Source organism: Sorex fumeus, unplaced genomic scaffold (assembly GCF_029834395.1).
Source record: "Sorex fumeus unplaced genomic scaffold, SorFum_2.1 ptg000169l, whole genome shotgun sequence".
NCBI classification, from domain to species: domain Eukaryota; kingdom Metazoa; phylum Chordata; class Mammalia; order Eulipotyphla; family Soricidae; genus Sorex; species Sorex fumeus.
In genome coordinates, this window is record NW_026606226.1 from 5,344,222 (window position 1) to 5,369,587 (window position 25,366).

The following is a 25,366-nucleotide window of genomic DNA, read 5'->3' on the forward strand; positions in this document are numbered from 1 at the left end:
ACTCAGAGCAACGTCTTGCCTGTGAAGGCAAGACGGGGAGGGCGGAGGGGGAGGAGGAGGATGGAGAAGGAAAAGAGGGGGAGGGTGCCTCATCAGGGCTGTCAATGGGTCTGCAAGGACCACCCACACACAGGCCTAAGAGACTTTCTGGGGTTTCTTTCTCCCAGACTTCAATGATCCTGGTGTCTCACGAGGTCTAATTCCTAGGAGGCCTCTTTACCTTCCAGGTGAGGTACAACTGTCTATTCTCTCTCTAGCACATCGCCCTGATTTGAACGAGGAAGGGATTTTCTTGCGTTCTTGCAATTCAGTGACTCTGATAACCTCAACAATTCCTTGCTCTAGATAACACAGACTCAGACGGAGGAGAGCCTGAGGGGCAGCTTCCAAAGTAGAAGTGAACGTTATGATCTGGAACTCAACGGGACCACAAATAGGTATCTCAGCATCATTATTAATAATGACGGCATAAGCTGAACATCATGTCTCTTGGATTGCAATGTATACTTCATACTAAGAGCACTTTTCTTGTTCAGGGCTTCCTTTCAGCAAATATGTAAATCTGATGTCACATGACTGGCTGGGTTGAAGATGGGGGAAGTGTTCTAATACTGACTGACTCATGTTCCAGAAATGTCAGTTCAAGTAACTTTGAGGGTCGTCCATATTAAAAAATAAAACAAAATAACCAAACCAAACTAAACAAAAACAAAACCCAAACCTCAAACCAAGCTAAATGGCTGGACTTAGTAAATAATGATTGCAAATGACACAAATGATCTATTCTGAGAACTAAATCACATATAAAGTGAATTAGGTCTACCTGGCTTCAGACAATTTCTAGCAGTTCTTGGTTCTCCATATTTAGTAAGTATGAGTATGAATTTATGCCTGGTTATTTATTCTCATTCTCTAAAAATGAATTCACAGGTCTAAGCCTCAGTTCCCACCTATTAAAGAATTTAAGGTGGACAGAAATCTTTATAACACTTCTGGTCTATCTTGGCTGTTAAAAAAGATAGAGAATTGAAAAGCATCATTCATTTGAGGTAGATATTATTTCTGTCCTTTGCTGTAGGTCAAAGATATTCGCCAGGCCATTGTGGACAAATCTACTCTCCAGCCTGATGTAGAAAGATCTGCCATGCGGTCCTGTGGCTTAAGCCCTGAAATGGACATTCAATCCATGGAAGACACAATGGAATCTAAAATCTATGCGGAGGATTTAACTCCATTGCTATTAAAGAAAATATCTAAGTAAATACCACATTTCCTAATCCAGTTGGTTTCCACAATACCGAAGCAGTGTATGAAAGTTTCAAAAATACTTAGCAGTTCCTCAATTGAGTTTTTGTTAAGTTGAATTTTTAATTTTAAGTTTGACTCTGGGGGTAAAACTTGAAAAAAAAAGCAGGACTTGGGAGGGGTTTGAACAGCAACATTTTCTTCCTTTTGGTTAGCTTTTCTTTCCTTTCCTTTCCTTTTCTTCTTCTTCTTCTTCTCTCTCTCTCTCTCTCTCTCTATATATATATATATATATATATGTATATATATAAAATTTTTTTTTGAGTGAGACAGATCCAAGTCCCTCAAATGTGAATTCCAAATTTGGCTCTGGTATATATCATACTATCCACTTTGGGTTCTCAGTTCACCCTCTCTCGGGGTTTTCTTCAGGCAGAGGGAAGAGAGGAGATCTATCATTTTTGACATCCCGGTCAATAAGCAATCCGTTATAAATGTTTTTTAAGGCTAAGGCCATTACTCCTTAATAAGTGACAAAGCTTTGGCTGACCAAAATGAAGCCCATTACTACAGGATATATGAGATGAGGTCGGAGATATGCCCTAAGAGGGTGCAAGCTGCTTTACAACCAAGTCTCTTTCTCTTCTTACACTCAACTCTAAAGGGCTACATAATGCGGGGTCACCACAAGTTTTATAAGTTGTCAGTAATAAAGACAGCTTCCCAGTAGCCTATAAATCCATGTCTTCTCTATTTTTATTTACTTTTCTGTTTTATTATTATTTTCCTTTAGAGTCACACCTGGTGGTGCTCAGGACTAACTCCTGATTCTACTTTAAGGAATCATTCTTAGTGGTGCTTGGGGGACCATATGTGGTGCCAGGGATCAGACTGGGGTCAGGAGAGTACAAGGTCAGTGCCTTAACTTCTGTGCTATCTCTGGCACCTAAATCTTTGTGTTTTAGAGCAAACTCTTTCTAGGGATTTTAATTTGTCAGGAAAGTTCCTACAGTATTCTTTGAATTGCAGGGGAAAATTACAGAACTCAGTGTGTCATCATCATCATCTAGAAACTGCTAATTATTTTTGCCTTGATAACAAAATGATATTCAAATGTGACCAATAATACAAGCAGACACAAAGGCAACCAAGCTTTTGTGCATATAGTGCATGAGAATACAAAACACAAGGAAAAGCATTAATAGGCTCGGTCTGATCCCTATTACTTCCGGAAGACATTTCCTTGGGTGCTTTTTGAAATGATGATAGTATTTCCTGGTGCACCAGGATCCTGGCTTCTCCGTGCTCCTCACAGCTCCATAACCCTGGGTTTAGAACTCACTCTTCCCTTCATCCCCAGAATGGCTAACTTGATTATGCCCGTAATACCACACCTCTGCAAATCTTGCAAGGAATTGAACTTCTTCATCGCAAGGGGTGCACTGGCGGTAGGCCACATTCAAACTGGGGCCATGTCTTTTCTGGCTCACCAAAGAGAACAGGGCATGGGGCAGATTCAAATTGCTTGAAGTCTGCATACCATGGCCCCGGAACTCTTGGGTGACGTTATACCTTTTCTTCGCTGCTGATGTTTCGGGTGGATGTTCTCCAGGTGATGGAGGGAATGGGGTCTCCTGAGGCCTCACAAGTCAGCGTGACCTGTTCCTCCAGTTCCATGGCCGTCTGGTTTTCTACATATGTAATTTTGGGTTTTGCTGAAAAGACAAAACAATTCTATGAGTTAAATTTGATTTTTTTTCCCCCCTTAGTTCTCTGGGTTTAAGCTAGAATATATACCCATTTGCACGGCAGAGTGTAGCACGCTCCCCGTGGCATATTCAATATGCCCAAAACAGTAACAATAACAGGTCTCATTCCCCTGACCCTGAAAGAGCCTCCAATATGGCAGCATTGGGAAAGACGAGTAAGGAGAGGCTTCTAAAATCTCAGAGCTGAACGAATCCATCTACTCGAGTTGCCTGCTCAAGTAAATGCATGGACAACGGGATGACAGTAATACAGTGATATACCCATTCAGCAAAGGCCATCTGCTTGTTTCATAGAAGGCCTTATTCTTGGTGCTGTGGGAGACCAAGAGCAGATCTGCCTTCCCCCACGTCCCTCTCCCCCAAGGAAGGCATTCCAACAGAATCTTCCAATCAAAGGCATAGGACAACACCATAATGATAGTAGGACATAGATCATGTAAAATGACAGTGCCAAGGTAATATCTGCAGACGGCAGAGAGAAAAATCAAAGGCTCCCTGACTGGGCTTTTAGGGGGAGGCAGCTTTGGGGCCGGGCTATGAACTTTTTGGTAGGTGAAGATTAAGGGCAGAGATGGAGTCATTCCAAGTGTAGGACATTATTTATATAAAAGCAACCATTTGTAAAAGATGAATACGTGTGAGGTGGGTATGGAGGGATAGTATAGAAGGTAGGATGCTTGCCCACAGCTGATCCGAGTTCCATCCCCCAATATCGTATATGATCCCCGAGCATTGTCAAGAATGATCCTTGAGTGCAGAGCCAGGAGTAAGCCTTAAGTACTGCCAGGTGTGGTCAAACTACTCAAAAGACACCCCAAAACCAAAACAACAAAATAATGAATGTGGCCTGAGCTGTGCTGTGCCTTGAAGAGAGGAAGATGGGGTGTGCGCAGCACAGACAATCTTCTGGCCTGGTCCAGGCATTTGTCTGAGCATTATCCCGCTGACAGTGTCTGATCAGAGCTCCGAAAACCATCATTTGTCTTTCAAGAAGGTTAATCAGGAAAAATTCAAGATGATTTAGAATGGAGAAAGCCTTGAGGTTTAAAGGCAATCTGGAAGCTCTGGCAGTGATGTAACGTGGTCCCAAATGAGGTTGTCAAATAGCACAGAAGCAAAGGCAGTTTCCAAGGAAATGCTGAAAGGAAATGTTCATAGAAAGTGGTCCACGAAGAGAGGGAGGTGGGCATGGTGGGACTCCAAAGAAGGAAAGGGAAGGAGCCCAAATGACTCTGGGCTGCTTCATGTCTAGGAGAGTTGTGTGGGCATTAACTCAAGTCAGGAAATGTGGTGAGGAGCTCACTGGGGGCTGTGGAGTGGGCCGGGGACGGGAGGGAGATGAGCTGTGATGAGTTCATTTTCCAAATGTTTTGGGTAATGCAAGAAAATGCAAGCATTCAAAAGCTGAGCTAAATGTTAAAACATTAGAGAAAATTGAATTTTCCCAATTTAAAACAATTATACTTTGAAATTGCTAAACCTTCCATAGAAGGGAAAAGATAACACTGCACAAATGTCACTTATCTCACTGATGGAGGAAAAGACGGGGCTTGAAAAACAAGCAGAAATAAATAAATCAGAATTATGGATTATTTTTAAAAGAACTGCATTTTCTTTATATTCAAATTCAGACAGTAACCCCAAATAGGCTAACAAACTACTGCCCACATCTATTCTCAACTTCAGATCCTTGATTCTGCTTTAATAAGCAGAAATTCGCAATGATAAGAACGAGGTGTTTTTATATTGCAAATACCTGTTTCAATATAAAATTATCCATGTCATGCAGATATTTCCCTAAAGTTATTCTGTTCTGCGTCTGCTTAGCAAATCCTGCCTTGCTGGCTAGCCATCAGCACATGGCAATCCAAAGTGCCAATGAACACAAATGTGAACCAACAGGGTTCAGCTGAGTGAGGTTTTCCCACAGAAGGTCTACTGCTAATCTTTGCTTGTTTGTTTGTTTGCTTTTGGGTCACAACTGGCAATACTATGGGGTCGCTCCTGGCTCTACACTCAGGAATTACTCTGGTGGTGCTCAGGAGACCATAGAGCATGCCTGGAATAAAATCTGCTTCAGTCACATAACATGCAAGGCACATGCCCTATCTGCTGTGGCATCTCTCCAGACCCCTCTAGTGCCTATCTTGAAAATGGACTTTTCTAGGAGGTTCCAATTCAGATGGGACGGAATCAGCATTAAGTGCTGTTGAATAGGAGGATTTTTTTTTCTTTTTGGGTCACACCCGGCAGTGCACAGGGGTTACTCCTGGCTTTGCACTCAGGAATTACTCCTGGCGGTGTTTGGGGGACCATATGGGATGCTGGGAATTGAACCTGAGTCGGCTGCATGCAAGGCAAATGCCCTACCCGCTGTACTATCACTCCAGCCTCGAGTAGGAGGTTTTTTTTTTATTTTTTATTTATTTATTTATTTATTTATTTTTTGCTTTTTTGGGTCACACCCGGCGATACACAGGGCTTACTCCTGGCTCTGCACTCAGGAGTTACTCCTGGCGGTGCTCAGGGGACCATATGGGATGCTGGGAATCGAACCCGGGTCGGCCACGTGCAAAAGCAAACGCCCTACCCGCTGTGCTATCTCTCTAGCCCCGAGTAGGAGGTTTTTGAGAGCTAAAGTGACAATGAAATCTCTAGCCTGTTAAGAAATAAAGATGGAGGGCTGGAGAGATTGCAGCAGGTAGTGTGCTTGCTTTTCATGAGGCTCACCCAGGTTTGATCCTTAGCCCCCTATATAGTCCCCTGAGTTTTGCCAGAAATAAGCCCTAAACACCACTGGTTATGGTCCAAAATACAACCTCCCCCCAAAAAAATCTCCCAAAACCAAACAAACAAAAACCAACCCCACAGATGGAAAGTTGAATTCACAAAGTCAGCAGAACTGAGTTTATTAAGTAGAACTGCTACTGGGGGGCATCTGGAGGTCAGTGGAGGAAGATGGAATTTCTGGCCTGAAAACCTATCCAATGCCGTGATCTAGACAGTCCTGGATGACCTTCTGTGGACACAGGCACTCTGTCCTGGCAGTGAAAGGCTGGCAGAAGACAAAGTGTGATATTAGCACGGTTCCTATTTGGGCTCTGTGATGGCATTTCCAGATAGTCTCCAAGGGCACACTGTTCATCCAAGTCATATTCTTTCTGAAAGGTCTTATCAACAGAGGTTAGCTTTGTAAGGTCTGCAGAGGGCCACAGATGGAAGCACAGCTTCTCACTGGGGACCACCCTCTGTACCCTGAAAAGTAAGACTCCCATTGGCAATAACTGACAGCTCAGAATGCCATCTTGCATATAGGATAGTAATAGCCTGGAGTTTTGGGGGGGTCACACCCAGAGGTGATCAGAGCTTAATCCTGGCTCTGCACTCAGGGATCACTTCTGGTGTAGGTTGGGGGATCGTATACAGTGCTGGGGATTGAATTTGGGCTAGCCACATGTAAGGCAAAACCCTCCCCGCTATACTATTGCTTCAGTCTCAAATACAGGCACTCTTGTGAGTGAAAAGGTTGCCCCAAATAATTATACTGAGACAAACAGAAGGACTCAGGGACATTTTCCTCTGCACACCCGCGTCTAGCAGAATCCCTCCAAGTTTGACCTCTGCATGGTGCTTTTGTCATCTTAATTAACTTTAGTCGTATGCCCTTGGCTTTGTTTGCTTGCTCTGCTCTCCACCTGCTGCCAGGGGATGTCAAGCCTCAAATGTTCCATGGCACCTTGCCCTGGGGACCCATCACCTGTGGGCACAGCACTCTGTATTTTTTCCAAGCCCTATCTCTTCTATTGCACCCTGCCAACTGGAGGCCAGATTTGTCCATTCTCACCATAATCCAAGCTCCTGTACCCCGTATGTCCTCTGCTGGAACTCATCAAGGCAGATTTGGATCGAAGGGGTGAGCTAAGCAGAGCTGCTCACAGGAGAACAGGCGTCAGCCCACAGCAGCAGGAGACCTCAAGAGCATTTATAGGAGCCTAATACAAGTCAGCAGAGACAAAACTACTTCTTCAGAAGGGCCCATTGGGATAAGAGCAATGGAAAGACATTGCCAAATTTAAAGGGGGGAGGCACTGACTTCATAATAAGAGCTTTCTAGCTGATAACTAGGGCAATGCATGTTAGAACATGTCTCTTTCTTTGGACAAAATGATGTCAAGTGTAATTACCACTGTCCCTAATTTAGAATAAGTCCCTCATATACTAATTGCTATCCCTTCTGGAAACCATGCTAGCTCTGAGCTCATCTGTACCATTTAAGCTACAGGTCTCTTTCTTCTTTTGCCTCCGTGCTACAGACTCCAATGTATGGGGAAGGTGCTGGTTTCCAATGCAGAGCAGAAGGGGAAGGAGAGGGGATTGTCTCGCCTGAGGAACAACCTTCTATACTAATCAGAGAGAGGAAGTTCAGAAGGTGAATAGGAGAGTGACCGGAGACCGGATATGATTCCAGGCTACCTCGAGGAGGCTGTGACCAGAGACCAGATATGAATTCCAGGCTACCTCTAGGAGGCTGTGCAAACACTCTTTGGGACACGGCATAGGAGGATTTTCATTCTGGACTGGGGGCTGGCTTAGACATAGTCTTGATGACGCGATGCTTTTCTCACCTGTCTCTGCAGGAGTCCGACTACTTTTCTCTACTCTACTGGACTCCCATATATTCTCTCAGTGGCAGACTTGGTAAAAAAACTGGGAGTGGAATGGAGTGGTGCAGTATGCAGTGTGCGTGTGTATGTTTATGAGTCTATGCATATGCGCAGGCATGTTTGTGTTGTTGTATGTGATGCAGGACAGGCAGTGTATTGAGGGAGGACCGTGGTCATTATAAAGATAAATTCTACCCCACCTGCCACTAGAGCTTCTTACTTTGGCTGTGTCTACTATGTGTATAGCAGGAGACCAGGTACGTCTCATTCCAGGGGCAGTTACTGCCCCTTGAGAGGCCTAGCAGAGGACTCAAGATCTGTTCTTGCAACCAAGACAGATCTGAGTGCATTTCCGGGGCAACTTCATCGTTCACAGCACCAAGGCAGCAAACACTAATTTCAGTATAACTGGTCATGCATATGAAATGTGCATACACTGTGTATCAAATTGGATTTCATGGAGAATGAACTCCCAGCGATAGCTCAGGGAATGAACTTAAAAGCCAACTGCAAGGGTTTGAATCCTGGGGTCAGTGCCTAACTCTGTGATCAGTTTTCTCATTTGCAAAATGGGGAGCAAAATGAAGTCTCCCTCATAGGACTGTGCTGCAGATTAAGAGAGCTAGTTTATGGAGAACACATCACATGGTGCCCAGCAGTGAACAATGCTCACTTCCTGGAGGGCAATATTACTGTTATTCAAAAAGGTTGAGTGCTAAAAGAATTCCCTAAAGATAAGAGACAATTAAATGTTTCCAAGAACATCTCTATGACACATACATGAAGCATCATTCACATAAAATGAATGGCTATTTCTTCATTTGTCCAAACACTGGCATCTATTTCACGTCAGAAACTGCTCTAGATGCCAGGGATATACCTTTGAGTAAAACAGACTTGAATCTCTGTCCACTAGGTATGCTAGACATGCTTCTGGTCCTGGGCAAATGAACCCCAAAATACTCATCCCTCTTCTTCCTACGTGTGAAAAATGAGCACTGTTTGAAAGACTTCTCTAGTTTCCATCACACGGGATCAGAGATCATCACTTCCTATAAAACACCATGTAGATTGCTATGATAATGTGTCTTTATAATGCGCTGTCATTAAAAAGTTCAGCATCACCCAACATTAGCCTCTGAACCCCCTGATGAGGACTCAGCACGTTATTTCATCTCTGTAACCTCAGCAATGGCTGGGCCCATGCCAGGTACTCATATATTGTTGATAATGACAATATCTATTATAATGTATGTGTTTATATGTTTATTTTTTCTGCTGCTCGCTCAGCATCAAGGGCCCATATCTCTGTTTTAGGGTGGGGGCCACATCTGACATGCTCAGGGCTTACTCCTAGCTCTATGCTCAGTGATGGCTCCTGGTGGGCTCAGAGGAGCTATGTGGTGTTGGATCTCCAACCCAGTGTACACAAGTGTACACAACCCACATCGGGTGCACTTCACCCGCTGTGTGTACTATCTCTCTGGCCCCAGTGGACTGTATCTTCCTCATCTCTGTAGCTCCTCTAGAGGTCTAGCAATACCAGTGCTCAATAAATATCCATTAAATAAGGGAATACATAAAATTTTCTTTCTTTGTAAAATGGAAAAGCCTGAAATCACAGTGATGGGAAAGACCAATCTGAATTAGGGAAGACATTATAAGGAACTTTGGCTTTGCCGTTCAATAACCTGGCTCAAAACCCAGGGATCCTTAATAAATTTAGAGGCTTTCTCTGTGATTCCAGGGTCTGTCTGCATAACAGTGTTTGACCTTCAAAAGTCACGTTTGCAGTTAGATCCCTTCTCCTGACCAGGCTAAACAAGCTGGTCCCAAACACAGTTCCCAGGTGCATCTATACCAGCCTGAGAGCCTCATGCTTGGGGTTGTCCCACCTGTTTCCTGTCTAGCACCATTCAAAGAGGACAGCTTATGTGTGCTCTTTCAAAAAGGCGAACAGAGAGATGCCGAGAGTCACTAGACTAAAGTTTTTTTTTTTTTTTGCCATGAATGCTTTTACAAGGTCAGGTTGAAATGCATTTCAGTTCTAAATGGATGTAAGTTAACTGAATTTATAAAGACGACATGGGTAGAGATGTGGGAACTATTTTTGTGACTTCCACGGTATTGTGGCACGCAGACCAGAAAAAGAAGCACAGGGAGATAAGAGACAATCAGCCAGCCCGTTACAAATATTTACCAAGGGCCTGTTGTGCATTGGGAGGATCCAAAGTCTGAGCCAGAAAACGCCGTGTGAGAAATCCTTGCGATCTCAGAGTGCACATGCTTACAACCCCCTCCCTCCCCCCGAAACAAAGAGACACACGCGATCAGGTAGGATTCAGAGAAGCTCAGTGAGGCTGTCACAGTAAGCCTGGAAGGCTAGTGGGAGTGGGGCGTGGGGGGTGGTGGGTGGGAGGGCGGCCGAAGGTGTTTGAGAGGCTGCGCTTGCCTGAGTCAGGCGGGAACCACTCCGTGAGAAGTTGGGTTGAGAAGGTAGATGAGAAAAAGGCAGCTCGGAGCTGCTCTGGGAGGAATAATGCTCCAAACAGGGAAAATATGAAGGGGGATTGTCTGGGGATGTGCAGCAAGTCTGGCGATTCTACAGGGCAGAGAGACATTGCACAGTGTTGAGTAGGGAGTCATGTGGGAGGAAGACGAAGCCATGAAGGAAGGCAGGTGGCATCATCTGAGGTGTGGTCTGCAGAGAGCCTTAGGATTGTATTCTAGTTGCACTAGGAAGCTAGTGAGGGGCTTAAACAGGGGAGAGGCACTTGTGGGGAAGAGGCTGGAGACCAGCGAGGAGGGGTGTCTTGTTCCCTGGGGAGGAAAGGGTGGTTCAGGCTGGATAGATGCTATTGGAACTTGTTACATCTGGGATAGATTCTGAGGTAGAGCAGACAGGTTTGTGTTGATGGAGTGTAAAGGGAAGGAAGAAAAGGAAAGGGAAGGTGGAGGCAGGCAATGATTTGGATCCCCACTGTCTTTACCGAAGACTTTGAGGTGGATGGACGCATCCTGCTCTCCAGCTTTGTTCTCGGCAATGCAGACATACTCAGCCTCGTCATTCTTATCCACCTTCCTGATGGTCAGCTCAGAACTGTCATCGCTGAAAATGTACTTCTCGTCTTCCTCATCCTCTATCTGTTCCCCATCCCTAAAGGGTGCAGAAATGTAAAGAACTGTGACTTTTTTTTGACTTCAGAGCAAAACATATCTCTGGTTCATCTTCATAAAATGCAAGGTGAGTTCAGGAAATAGAGATGCCAAGTTTTACATCCGCATCCACCTGATACTGCTTGACCCAAACCACTGATCTGTCCAAAATGGATACACTGCTCTCACAAGTACTTAAAAGAGGGCCCGCCAAGGCCACGCTCTCTGGTTCTGATCCCACAAAGTGATAATGAAGCAAGGAAACTTTACAGAGGAGAAACCATTTGCAATTGGAGCTGATGGTTCCCGACAGCCCATGTCCATTCTATTGTGCTGGCGGCAGAACACAGGTCCCTACTGGTCTGAGATGAGAGGGGAGCCAGTTTCTTACTTGGTCCAACTCATGGTGGGCTCTGGGAAGCCTTCAGCATCACACACCAGGGTGACGGACTGGCCCAGGTTGGCGGTGGCATTCACTATGCTCTGTCTGGCCTGGACCGTGGGAGGCACTGAAGGAGAGAAGAAAGGTCAAGAGGATGGAGGAAACTTAGAAACCCACAGGCTGGAGGAGAGGCACTTCCGGGGTAATTCACATCAGAGCATCCTGACTTGGGGGTCAAGAATTTGGATGAGAGATTTCCAGTTGTGTGTGTGCTAGGTAAGTGCTTTTCAATGGCATTTATGCTCAGGGATGTGCACTGGTCCATGATGTGCACAGTTGAAAACCACTGTGCTGAAAGAATTACTGCAAACTTCCAAGTAATTCACCCACAAACATGCATTCTTAAGTTCTACAATATGTGAATAATTGATAATATCCGTTTTTAACAAATCATAGAAAGAAATATATATATCTGAGAGTCATATATATGACAAGTCATATATATATAGCAAGCTCCTAAGAGTATCCCGCCTGCACAGGCAAAGCCTGGAAAGCTCCCTGTGGTGTATTCGATATGCCAAAACCAGTAACTATAACAGGTCTCATTCCCCTGACCCTGAAAGTGCCTCCAATCATTGGGAAAGATTAGTAAGGAGAGGCTGCTAAAATCTCAGGCCTGGGAATAATGGAGACGTTACTGGTGCCCGCTCGAGTAAATTGATGAACAATGGGATGACAGTGATACAGTGACAGTGATGGGTTTTTAATCCTATAGCTTGGAAATCTATAGAAATGCTTCATTCATTTCAAAATGTCATCCAGTTTATTTATTGTTTGTTTTGCGTTCATGCTCAGGAATTCCTCCTGGCAGTGCTTGGGTGACCATATAGGATGCTGGGGATTGAATCCTGATTGGCAGTGTGCAAGGCAAGTGCCTTACCTGCTGTACTATGTCTTCAGCTCCAGCCCACATCTATTTTAAAATTTGATTTTATTCTATTCTAGGCACTGTGGTTTATAATACTGTTAATGGCACAGTTTCAAGCATAAAACAGTCCAGCACCACACTCTCCCCTGGGTGTCTGCTCCCCTCCCCCATTGTCCCAGTGTCTCCAGCACCCTGTTTCCCGCCTCATCCCCCTGCACTATAGAGTAGCTGTTTATCATTATATACTTTATTGATCAATGCATATTACATTTCTAATTACCAAGGCTTGTGAAGCTGGTTGTATAAAAGATACCCATTATACTAGAAAAATCTGGAAATACCTTCTCCTGGGGGCCATATGGTTAATGCCAATTTGACTCATCTAAGAGTGACATTTATCTGGGATTGTCATCACAACCCTTCACACAAAATGTTTTTGTCGAAAGGATCCGAGGGGGGAGAACTTGACAAAAAATACATACCAACAGCCAAAATAATTCAACCATGATTTACTTATTTTCTTAGTACTGACATAATTTCCTGTAAACATCTTGTAAATGCCAGATCGATTCCATGGGTATGTTTATTTGACACTGCAAATTAAGATTAATAAGCCCATAGACCAAGATTCTGATGATTCTGAGGCCTGAATTGATTATAAAATTTTCTTTGAACATTGAACCAGGGGACTCACGTCACAATTATGGTAATATCAAGGACAATGAAGGATGAAACAGAATTCACTAGAAAGCCTGGGGAAATTGCTTCAAGCCATTGAAAGACATACAAGAGCAGCAGTGAAAATCCCCCTAACTGAGAGAAACCCAGACACTTGTATTTAAAAATCAGCAAACCAGAGACTACGATAATGGGGGACCAGGGAGAATTCAGCAGAGCTGGCTGGGTGAGTCAGTACAGGGTTTTAACATGGACCAAAGAGAATTCAAGAGCACCATAGCGGGAGACCAAGGGTAGAGCAGTGGAGAGTGGGAAGAACAGATCTCACCATTCACAATGACCTGAATGTCCTTGAAGTTGATCTCCCCCCTTGCCAGGATCCTGCCCTCACAGCGGTAGGTGCCCTCGTCTGTTTTCTTGATGCCCCGGATCTGCAGGTAGTTGTTGGACAGGACTATGAATCGAACTGGAAGAGACAGGGTGATCCATGGTGAGTAAGTGAGCTCTAGAATCTGAAGGCTGGTCACCAGCCTCCCTTTGCCCTAGCCTCAGTCTTATGTGGCTGAAGCTTTAAGCTGAAATGAGAAAATGTGTTCCTGGTTTGGGCAGATAGCCAAGAGCAAAAATCTGCTGGAAATTTTCCTTTTCTTTTGGAGTATAAGTCAGTTGCCTGAACAGACAGGCTTCAGCCAGAACCCCAGGGAGGGGCAGGACAGCCCTGGCCTTTGGCTCTAAGACAATTGGGTCTGAGCTTGGGCTGGAAAGCCTCAAAGGCTTTCAGAGGTGAACACCCAAGGGAATTCTGTGGCCAGGGAATTCAGGTCTCACCATCTTTTTTCAGAATGACATCTCGGCCTTTGTGCTTCCAGATAATGGTTGGGGGCAGGGAGCTGACCACATCACACACAATCACAGCGTCTTCTCCCTCCCGGAACTCCTGTGGGGTTGGCGCGTTCTTGAACATGAGCTTCTCTGGAAAATGAGCAAGAGGCGAGTGAGGGAAAAAAGGGAAAATCTCCCACCAAGATTCCGTTTCACTGGAGCCATCCTGCTTGGGCTTGAGTCTTAGGCAACTGTCCCTCTGTATATAGGCTGGTGTCAAAGGGTTTCCTACCCTGGACTTGGCTAAAAATGACAGGCAGAGCAGCCAACCCAAAAGGAGGATTATGTTGCTGATGTCTGGCAATCAAAATCTCTTCTCTGAATGCTCCATTGATGATGCTTTGTGCAAAAAGATGTCTATGGGGAGCAAGGAGTGTCTGCATCAAGGGTTCCCTGCTATGGAGAATGGTGCCAATGAAATGCAACACTGGTTCTTACTCTTCGATGATTAGCAGGAGACATGGATCATTTCTGTCTCCTACTGCCTGATATCCCAACCCAATCTTCCTACCTCAGAGACGATTCTCAAAAACATGATAGAGGGAAAGCAGGATTACAGGTAATAAATACCATGGCAATCAATATGGTTCCATTAGCTGTCACCTGCCATGACCCTGGCCAATGGCACATATGTGCCATATGGCACAAGGTGATAAGATAATGAGATGCCACCTATAGATTGGGTTTTGGTGACTGCCTGCTCTGAGTGGCACGGAATGAATGTTCAGATAAAACCTCCCCACCCCACGGAGCCACTGGCCCCATTCCCCATAAGGGAGAGTGAGATAAGGGAAAACCCGAATTAACAGTCATCACTTGGGGAAGGGAAGAGGGGATACATAATAACCCTCTGCTCTGCGACAGGTGTCACCTGAATTTAAAGAACAGAGGAAGGTGCCCATGGGAGGTGGCTATGTCCTGCGTCAACCTAGGTCCTTAGCTCTGATTTGGCCAAGGAGCCTTTAAGAATATGCTAGAACTCTGTGCTCCATTTCCAGGTTTAGGGAGAGGAAAGTGGAGAGGAGACTCATCAAGTTCCCAGCTGGTCCCTCTACTAGCATAGCGCACCACCAGGATGCAAGAGAAGAAAGAGGGGCTTACGGAAAATCTTCACATTGACTGTGGCCTCTGACTCAGTGCCGTCCTCGCCAGTGACCACACACTTGTAAATGCCGGCGTCGTCAATGTTGGCATTGTAGATGGTGAGCGTGGACGAAGAGTCATCATTCCACACCACCGAGATCCGCTGCTGATTTGGGGTGAGCTTTTCTCCATTGGGAGAGAACCAGGAGATGTCTTTGTCTTTGGCGTCTCCCGCCACTGAAGAGAAAGAGATTAATTTCAAACCACTGAAGTTGAAAAAAAACAAAAACCCTTCCACAGGGACAGTGGGAATCCAGTGAAAACTACAGTGCAAGGAAGCTTGGAGCTTGATCACGGTGGAGAACTGGTAAGGACCAAGTGCTCTGACTCTGGTCGAAGGCCAAGGTGCCTAATCCCAGTGATAGTACTTGGGAAGAACTTGACCAACCACTAGGGCTAGTATTTCTCATAGCGGCCCTACCCCGAGTAAATGAAGGGAAGAAATATTTGCAGAGGACTTACTGGGTACCACACACTAAACTAGGAGCTTTAAGCATTCCAGAGTAGGAGGTTAAGGGAGCTCATTTACTTACGATCTGAGCTAAGGGCTTAGCTGGTCATTTGTTTTCTAGGGCTTTATGCTGGTCTCCTGTCTGAAGGATGAGACACAGCTAGTGCAGAACTGTAGCTAGCAACCACAGCTTCCAGCCTCTACCCATTGTTTACACACCTACCCAGGTTTAGCACCTTGCCTCAGAAAGACTACCCTTCTCTGAAAATTCTTCAAAGAAGGTGATCACACTTGCCACCCAGTGACCCCTGGCACCCAGCAGGGGTGGGTGTCAGCCCTCAGCTGTCAGATGCAGAGTTGGAAAGGCGTGAAGGGCCGTTGGTGTCCCCAGCTTCTTGGCACGGTGCCCTTGCCTGATCACCCAACCCCACACAGATGCTTAGCATGGAAATAAAGCCGGCTTCCTTTCAGGGCCCATCATGTTTTCAATAAATATCACTATTTGCAAGATGTGCTGTGGGCGCCACGGTTTCATCTGAGAGCATTTGAATTGCTGTAATGAAGGCAAACCTGGAGAGAAGACACCCGAGTCTGGGGCGCCCTCATCCCACGGAAACCAGGAGAGCCTGGAATGGCCCCCCTCGCCAACAGAGGCATGGGAAATGTCCCAGCCAACACCGCGCTCAGCATCCTGTCCTGGCAGGGTGTTATGTTCAGAGCACCCTGGTGCCTGGAAGAGTTTTGATTCTTGGCACATGTCCTGGTCATTACCTGGGCTGTGGAGAAAGGGCCTGTTTGCCAAACCAGCACCCAGGACACCGAGTCAGACCAGTCCCAGAGCTCTAGGGCTCTGATCTGGGGACTGTGGGCCAGAACAATGTGGACAATCTTGTGTGTTGTCTGTCCTCAGAGTGTGCAGAGACATCAGCATTGCTTTTCTTTCAGGCAAGTTATAGACCTCCCTGGATTTTCCTGCTGGTGGTCTGCCTTTGAGGAGGTGCCAGAATGAGTCTCGGATTCAGCTCATGCGCACTGTTTTTTTTTTTTTTTGTCCTGAAGAGGGCTAAAGTGTGCTAATGAAGTTTGGGAACTTTGCCCTAGACCTTCCCCTAATCACTCGGCATAGTCCCACTGATGCAATTTGTTATATTGGGGTGGCTCTGAGGAAGGAAGAGCAGGTGCAGTAGAGCTTCCTGGCTCTCAGGAAAAAAGAATCCACCTGACTGCAGAGCAATGGCAGGAGCTGAGGGTGTGGAGCACAGAGCCCGCCAAATGCAGCCCACAGACTTCTGCTCTGCCCGATGGTCTTGGGGCGTATGCTTTCCTGACACGCAGCGGGGCACAGGACACTTGCCTTGACACAAGAAGAACTTGGACTCTCCAACGCTGATTTCCCCTTGGCTGGGAACAATGTCCACCTGCAGAGAAACTGAAAAAGACCAAGTTCAAGGTCAACACACTTTGGAACTTCCAAGGATCAAACCCACACCTTTTGTGCCCAAATTGCATCTCCCCGCTCACTTTCAGAAAGAGAGAAGAGAGACTATTAGCGTTTGGAGACATCTCAACATCCATTGACCTACAGCTCCTCCCTCCACTGCCAGAAGTGGGCATGGTCGATAATCTCCTGTCCAACCAGAACACTGTCCCCTTGGTGCCAGGTCTCCCTGGAGATGTGGGGTGCCCTCTGTTTTAAGTGCTTCTCACCCCTCAAGGAGGCACATGTTTCTGCTTCAGACAAGAGTGGGACTGATAGAATCAGGAGCCTGATGGGTCACCAGTGAGCCATGGCTGTGCCCTGGGAGGCCTGGTCTCACACCCATGGGTAATGCATGGCTGCAGAGACGGTGTCCTGTGGAACTCAGTGGATTCCTAAAGGATCTTCACCTCAGCCCCCTCCACAGGACCAATGGTGCATCTTCCTCCCCGCCCCCCCCCCCAGAGGAGACAGCACCTAACATCGTCACCCTCTCAGCCAGACAGGTTTCTGGAGTGCAGATCTGCCTGGGGCCCCTGGAATTCCCTGAACCCCTTAGCTACATGCTTTGCATTTTTTGAGTCTCCTTATACTTTCATCATTCCACTTCACGAGTAACACAAAAAATGTTGCCCCAAATCTCTGACTCCTGTGTTCAAGCTGTTCCTCGATCTGCTTTGAGCAGATAATCGTTCCTCGGGAATATAGGCTGAGGGGAGGGACGTGTTTTTATTCACTGGCCTTTGGCTCCGTTCTTCTTAAGTGGGGCGCAGCTGATAGCTAAAGACTCATGGGTGTTGGGCTCAGTGCACTGAGTACGGAGGAGGGGCTAGACCCAAGAAGCGGGTAACTGAGACTCAGGGAGCCCCTCCTCAGAACAGCCATTTTCTCTTCCCCGAGATGCAGGGGAGCTCGTTGCCATGGTGACTCATCTCAGTCCCTGCTTGTTTACTCCTAGTTGAAGGACCCTGGTTGTGCGCTGCAGGACAGAGAGATCAAAGGGCTTTCGGGAGCTTAGAGGGGGTGTCCCGGGGGACATAACCAATAGACAAGAGCTGGACCTAACCAATAGACAAGGCACACCAGGGAATCTCCCTAACCAATAGACAAGGCAGACCAGAGAATCTCCCATCGGAGGCTGAGAGAAAACGGGATGGCTTGATGAAGACAGGAATTGGTTGTTTGTGGGCACAGGGGCACCCAAGGGGTGCTCAGTGTGGGGCCTGAGAATGCAGTGCCAGAGGTTCCCTGGACCACCCAGTAGCATGCGAGGTCTCCATGGCTGCATCTGGAGCTTCTCCATGCTCAGGAGACAATATGGTGCCTGGGATGGAACAAGGTTTGTTGCCAGAGCAGAGCATGTGCCCTGAACGACCTTTCAGGGCTGAGACAGGAACCAGAGAAGGAGGGTGGGGGTAGGAGCCCAACCCAGAGAGGATGTTGAATTCTCCACTGTGAGAATAAGAGGCACGGATGCTGAGATTGACCTGGAAGAAGAACTATCTCAATGCAGGCTCCCTCCCTCCCTCCCTCCCTCCCTCCCCCTCCCTCCCTCCCTCCCTTCGTGTGTGTGTCTGTCTGTCTGTCCTTTTTATCCTATCTCGCTCTCACTCTTATTTGGTTTCCCGCTCTTTCCTGAGAGCACTGGAAGGTCTTCTCCCTCAGTTTCCCCTACCTTCTCAGAGCAAACAGAGCTTGGTGCACCATCACTCATGTGGGAGCTTTGTTATTGGTCTCCCCCTAAAGTGACTGGTGATGCTACCCTAAGGAGGACTGCAAGGAATCTCAACCATCACCAGGTTCCACGTCCTCAACTTTCCAGATGAGCAAAGAGAGGTTAAGTGATTTCCCAAAGGTCACGTCAAGTAAGGGCTTGGCTACCTGGTGCCCAAGCAAGTATTCTTTTCATAAGTTTCATTTTTACTGTCGGAGACAGACCCGTTTATTTGCTGCCCCTAATGAAACCCAATGAGGTAGAGTCGAGACCACCTGTGGGATGTGGGGACGATGGATCCTTTCGGAGGCTACAGGCTGCCTAAAGGCCAGCCAGGCCCTTCCGTATGCCTGTCTGTTACCCCATGACATGGAGCACGGGCAGGAGTATTAAGCTCAGGAGTTGTGCGATCCATCTGTCACGTAAGTCCTGGTCCTTCTGCGAGGTGACATGGTCTCCACTGGGGAACACCAGGCCCTTTCCTGCCTGGGACATTCACTGCCCATGTGCCCATATGCTGAGCATTAGCAGCCTGCTCGACATATGGATCCTGTTACTCCCGGAGCCCTGGCTGCTTTGAGGAGGATATTCTTATCCCTAGTGAAAAAACAGTCTCTATTTTCCGGCTCCTTTTAAACAGAACATGGCTCTCCCGGGGAAGAAGAATGTGCAAGGCCAAATATACTCTTCATACCCCAATGCAGCCAGAAATGTCTCTGGGCCACAGAAAGAAACAAGAAAGCAGAATTCAAAGGAATTCCCAGGCCAACCAGAGCCTACGTGCCCAGTTATCATTGCATACGTTCTTTATTTAAAAAAAAATGGCTATCCATTTCGACTTCTGGCCTTTTTTTTTTTTTTTTGCACACATGGAAAAAATATAGCCTCGGCGTCAAAGTCAGGCCAGAGAACCTCAGACTCTCTGAAAATCAAGATTTGGATGTTTTCCACGAATGCATAAAGGCTGATTATTCTTCTCCAAGCACTAAATCTTGACTTGCTAGGATTTAACAAGTGCTACGTGGCAATCCTGTTCCAGACTCTGAACTCCTTCCGTCCACTTCTTACTGACTTGGACTATCTGTTCTTCCATGGTTTCCACCGATGCAAACTCCCATTTCTGCACGTGTCTTTCTCCAGCTGCACAGACAAAGGACGTTTCCTGGCTAGGCCTAAGTTTTTGCTTTTGGGGTCATACCCAGCGATGCACAGAGGTTACTCCTGGCTCTGCACTCAGGAATTATTGCTGGAGGTGCTTGGGAGACCATACAGGATGCTGGGAATTGAACCCAGGTTGGCCACGTGCAAGGCAAGCGCCCTACCCGCTGTGCTATCACTGCAGCCCCCAAGTTTTTGGTTTGAAATAAAATCTTAAAAATGTGGCTTCTAAAAAAGTATCTCTGCTCCCACTTTGCATACCTAGTTTTGCTTGAGTAATGCCTGATCCTTTATCATCTCAGATGCTGCTGTAAACAGGTGGTTGAAATTGTGGGGGACCTTGGCAGAGATGAAAAGTCCCTGCAAGTGATACTTTTAGGGTACCTCTCCCACCCCTGCCACGGGCTCTTGTAAGCACTTCTCACATTCTGATTTACACAACACACTTCGTTGAATGCACACAACAGTTCTGAGAGATAGAAGGGCCAACGCCTTTGACTGCATTCTAGAAAAGAGGGAAGGTAAGTATGGAGTCATGAGATAACTTGCCCAGGGTAAGTCAGCTAATGAGTCATTTCTAAGACTCCAGCTTTTCCACCTGCATATGATGAGCCTTTTGCTGGCCTCCCACCTGGCATGTTAATATCTAGCTACATTTGCTCTCTTCCAAATGATGGGCACAGTGTACGCAACTCTTATCATCATGCTGCAGCCGTCATTTCTACCCTGACTGGTCTCTTTGCGCATGCTATAGTATGACACCCTCCTCATTATACAGGTGGAGAAGTGAAGGTCCAGAGCCAGGCATAAGGGTGAGGTCAGTTTGAGTGGGGTCCAACGTCCCAGCCATTTCTCTCTCACTTTCTTTACCAGTGAACAGAGAAAAGTGAGGCTCTTTTGAGAATGCCATGATCCCTTTCTCTTTGTTTCCTTTAAAAAGTAAAATAATCCAGTGGGAGATTTATGTCTTAAAATGTGTTTTCTGTTTAAATGTCTTTTAAAGGAAATTGATGCCATGTTCTGAAAGATACGCCAACTTGTTTAGCAAACAGCTTCAGGTGGAGAGAGAAGTTTTATAATTCCCCGGTCCTGAGCAGAAATAAGCAATAACATCTCCATTGCTAAAGTAAAGGGAATGGGAATTTTAGTTCAGCCCCAGAGATACTCAGGCACTTAGCAGAAGAGATGGGAAGCTTCCGTAAGGCAAAACAACGATAACTTATTCTGATTTCAAAAAGGAGCTTCCAGTTGAGCAGCTCCTTCTGGCTGCACCTTCATTTCCTAGTGTTCTCTGCAGAGTCTCAGGTATGGGAGGCAAAGAGCCCAAGGACAAAGAGTGAAGCCAGGTGTCTCCCACAGGGAACTGGAAATGCCTGCTTGCTAAGAGGTTATGAAGGCGCCACTGCTGGGGAAGGCAGAGCGCAGACAATCAGCAGGTCCACAGCCAAAGTGGGCACATACCAGGAAGATGCCCTGGCTGCCAATTTAAGACAGAGGTAGACCACAGAGGACGCTCAGTCGGATCAGCGATGAAGCATGAGATGAAGGAATTTTCTAGAACACGCTTAGTAGCAGCTAAGAATTCTGGGGGCAAATGGCATACTGTCACTCCACACTGAATTTGCGGGCAATTGTTCTAAAATGAGCCTTTCATTCGCCTTGCTGTACTTTAGTGGACCACTTTAGGGGAGAGGTTTTTTATAGCACAGCGGTAGGGCGTTTGCCTTGCACGCAGCCAACATGGCCAACCTGAGTTCGATTCCTCCGCCCCTCTCAGAGAGCCTGGCAAGCTACTGAGAGAATCTCGCCCGAACGGCAGAGCCTGGCAAGCTCCCCGTGACGTATTCGATATGCCAAACACAGTAACAACAAAGTCTCCAATGGAGAAGTTACTGGGCCCGCTCGAGCAAATCGACGAACAACGGGAGGGCCTTTACCTTTACCTTTACCTTCGAAGTGTAACTAAATGCTACGCTATCTTTCTTCTGATGTGCCTGTGGGAAATCCAGATGTTTGAACCAGGAGTGGAATAATGGAGGTGCCTTCCAACACATCTGCTTTCAAAGTTTGCCCTCATTACCAGCAAAGGGCTTGAGGGATAACAAAGGACAGCTATAATGTCAAACCTGCCAAAGTCAATGATGGTGAAGTCAAAACTAACATGGGACCATTTGGATGAAGGACTGTGGGCTGGACTGTTGAGTATGAATCTCAGCTCTCCCACTAGGCACTATATAATCTTGGCCACATTCTCTAACCTCTGCTTTCTTACTGTTAGCTGGGGAAAAACAGAACCTTCCTCCTAGTGGGGTTGGAAAGAAGAACTATTCATTGTAAAGCACTTTGAATAGTGCCTGACATCTACTAATCATTTTATACCAATTGAAAATTACTATTACTAATAAGCTTATATCAGCAGTCCTTCTCCTCCAAATTATTTCAATTACTGAGGAAAATGATATTTCCCTTAATGACTTAAACTAACACAACCTTCTCAAATAATCTAATTGGTGGTCAGAAGACCCAGTCTAGATGAATTCATTTACATTCCAGTCAGAACTTTGTAGGTATAAAAGTCAATAGCTGAATTCAAAAATTCAATCAAAACCTAAAATCAATAATGTGGAAGGTCTAGAGGAGTCACCTCACCTTGGATTTTCCTTTTTGGTCTGTAAAATGAGGATAATAATAAGACTGAATTCGTGTGGTTGGGATGGAAAGAGAGAGTAATGGCTGAGGACTCAGAATCTGGAGACAGACAGGTAGGGGCAGAGGTGAGGGTGGGGGTAGAGGTGACAAGTTAAAGGCTAACAGTAACTGGAAGCTCCAGTTGAATATCAGAGCCAATTTTATGCATCTATATGCAAACGATTCATCTATTCATATACCCGACTCATCTCATAGGGGTGCAGAGATGATACAGAGAGGAAATACATGTAAAATCTCAAATACAAGGATCAGCTGTGCCAGTTGTTTTTAACTGAAAGTACATATATAATAGTAGTTTGAAATCTCTCTCATACACACACACACACACACACCCCAAAGAAAATTCCAGTATTGCTTGTAAAGAGGATATCTCTTGTAGACAACTGGACTCAACGTGTCCAAAATCTATTAAGGGGTGTATTTTGTGTATGTGTGTGTGTGTGTGTGTGTGTGTGTGTGTGATTTGTCTCTCTGTCAATGTATGGATACATCCTTTGAGGACTTCACTAAACAAGTGTAGAAACAGAACTTGTTGATTGCTATTGTTGCCAGAAGCTGCTGGATATAGGTAAATTTATCTCATCTGGAGAGAGAAAAATGAATAAATGATTAGAGATGACAAAGGCATCTCAACCATACTGACATGTGAATCCTGCATTTCTGGCTGAGCCTGTGTTGAGAGCGGCTGGGTAGCAGAAGAAACTGGGGCAGACTGTTTTATATTCAAATATTAACTGAAAAGTTATATGTTCTTTGAAAAGAACCATGACATACATTTTCTTACGGATTTGGGCGTGAACGCCCAAACGGCATTATGATGATGAACCATGTTCTAACTGCCATGAGATAGATTTGTGTGGCTTGAAGTGGGCCCAGAGCAGCTACCGAAATGTTCTACAAATTCTAGAAAGGGCTAAGAAATCTTGGAAAACCTCTTTAGAACGCTATCGTTTGAAATGCTGAGAATTTTCATTCCCACTCAAACCTAGTTGTCCCAAAGTAACCTAGCTAGGGTTTCTAGCCCAACTGAGATAAGAGTGAGGTAAGAAAAGGGGGTGTAACTGCTGCCAGCCAGCCCAGAGAGTGAAGGGGCTGTTCAAGGAAATAGTGGTCTTTCCTGGTTGGAAACCAACACACGTGTGTGGAAACAGAGCTTCAGACTGGAGGAGGAGGGGAGGATGACTTAATGATGGTAGTGAGTTCACTTTCAAGGAGGAGAAAGAAGAAACCATGTACAGAGAGTGGAGAAAGGAAGTAAGAGTCAGAGAGTATATGAGTGTCCATACTCTTGATATTCACTTTCCAGGAAGATTTTCAAAAGTTCATCATTTCAATAACCATCTCCCCAAACTGGTGATCTTTCACTTATTAAAAAATGATTCAATAATAGGGCTGGAGTGGTAGTATGTGGATAGGACGTTTGTCCTGCACATCACAGACTTGAGTTCAATCCCTAGTATCCCATACAGTCTTCCACGCACATCAAGGAGTAATTGCTGAGTGAGTATTGCTGGGTGTGGGCCTTCCCCCCACAAAAATAATAAGTACTCCTGAGGAAAATTCTCTTTAATCTTTTCAAATCGTATGATATTTCCAAACAGCTAATTAGGGGCAGTATGGAGAAAGTTAATGTGACTTCATAATTCTTGAGCATTCAATGCAATACAATATTATGGTTAATAATATATACAGGGAGAGTTACTATGTATCTATGCACTATGGGGACCTAGAGGATTTTTCTGACATCCCATTATTCCCTAATGTCTATCCTATGGAATTCTGGTAGTCAAAACCAGAAACCAAATTGCCAGGAGCAGGAGACTCTATTTCTTATTCTTCTCTCCAGCCCTAAATGGCTTAATTTTAGTAGAGTGAAGTCAGTGGCTTCAAAATTTCATGTTTGTCCCCACAAAACCACCAGACATTAAGAAAACTGAACTAATGTCATATCACATAGTGTTCTCTGTTTTATAGGTTATGAAAATTCACTCCTGGTTTAATCTGCTTAAAAGTAAGGCACTCCTTTCCTTCAAGCTTCTTTCCACCACTAACCTCCTATACAAAGTACAGAGCTCAGGGGCTACAGAGAAAGTTATAGTGAGTATGGAACTCGCCTTGAATGAGACTAACTGGGGTCCAATCCCCAGGACTGCATATGATCTCGGAGTACTGCCAAGGAGTAATTTCTGAGTGCTCAGATAGGAGTAAGTCCTGAGCACCACCAGGTGAGCCACTCCCCAAAACAAATAAATAAGTTAATTTAAAAAAATGAAGTCTGGAATTCTTATTGGGAGTACCCTGGAGCATCTTTCACTGTGACTGCCTGTTAAAAAAATGACTCCAGGGAATTTCAAACAGGGGACAAGACCTCATCAAGTAACATATTACATCCACAGATCAAACCCAGGCAGAGGTTGGCTCAATTCTGACAGAAAAATAAAAACAAAAAACAAATCTAAAACCTTGTGTTTTTTTTTTTTTTTGCTTTTTGGGTCACACCCGGCAATGCACAGGGATTACTCCTGGCTCTGTGCTCAGGAATTACCCCTGGCGGTGCTCAGGGGACCATATGGGATGCTGGGAACCGGACCCGGGTCAGCCGCATGCAAGGCAAACGCCCTACCCGCTGTGCTATTGCTCCAGCCCCAAACTTTGTGTTTTTTTTAAAGTACCAAATAAACAAGATGCAGTGAAGAAACCACCCACAAATTGAAAAGGCAAAGGAAACTTATAGATGGGGGAGAAAAGGTCATATAGAATCTGACCAACATACAGGATATATAAAGAATGCCATAATATTTTATTAAAAACACCTAATTAAAAACTAGGAGATCTGAATAAATATGTTCCAAAAGAAGACATGCAGATGGCCAAGAGGTACCTCCGAAGACGCTCAAGGTCATTAATGCAGGTTGAACTATAGATGAAGACTATACTGAGACATCACACTTGTGAAAATGACCATTCTCAGATATAGGTAGGAAGTTACTATGAATATAGACAGGAAGAG

The 25,366-nt window shown here is 45.5% G+C and overlaps 1 protein-coding gene across 1 annotated transcript in view; it reads right to left on the bottom strand.

The window, feature by feature from the left end:
• NCAM1 (neural cell adhesion molecule 1) overlaps positions 1 to 25,366 on the bottom strand; it is a 315,767-nt gene that overhangs the window by 51,232 nt on the left and 239,169 nt on the right. The window contains exons 2-8 of the mRNA XM_056107686.1: positions 16,653 to 16,727; positions 14,806 to 15,024; positions 13,651 to 13,794; positions 13,151 to 13,288; positions 11,226 to 11,343; positions 10,669 to 10,835; positions 2,818 to 2,960 (exon numbers count right to left, since the gene is read on the bottom strand). Of these exons, the coding sequence (XP_055963661.1) occupies positions 2,818 to 2,960; positions 10,669 to 10,835; positions 11,226 to 11,343; positions 13,151 to 13,288; positions 13,651 to 13,794; positions 14,806 to 15,024; positions 16,653 to 16,727 (1,004 nt within the window). The remainder of the gene's footprint in view (positions 1 to 2,817; positions 2,961 to 10,668; positions 10,836 to 11,225; positions 11,344 to 13,150; positions 13,289 to 13,650; positions 13,795 to 14,805; positions 15,025 to 16,652; positions 16,728 to 25,366) is intronic.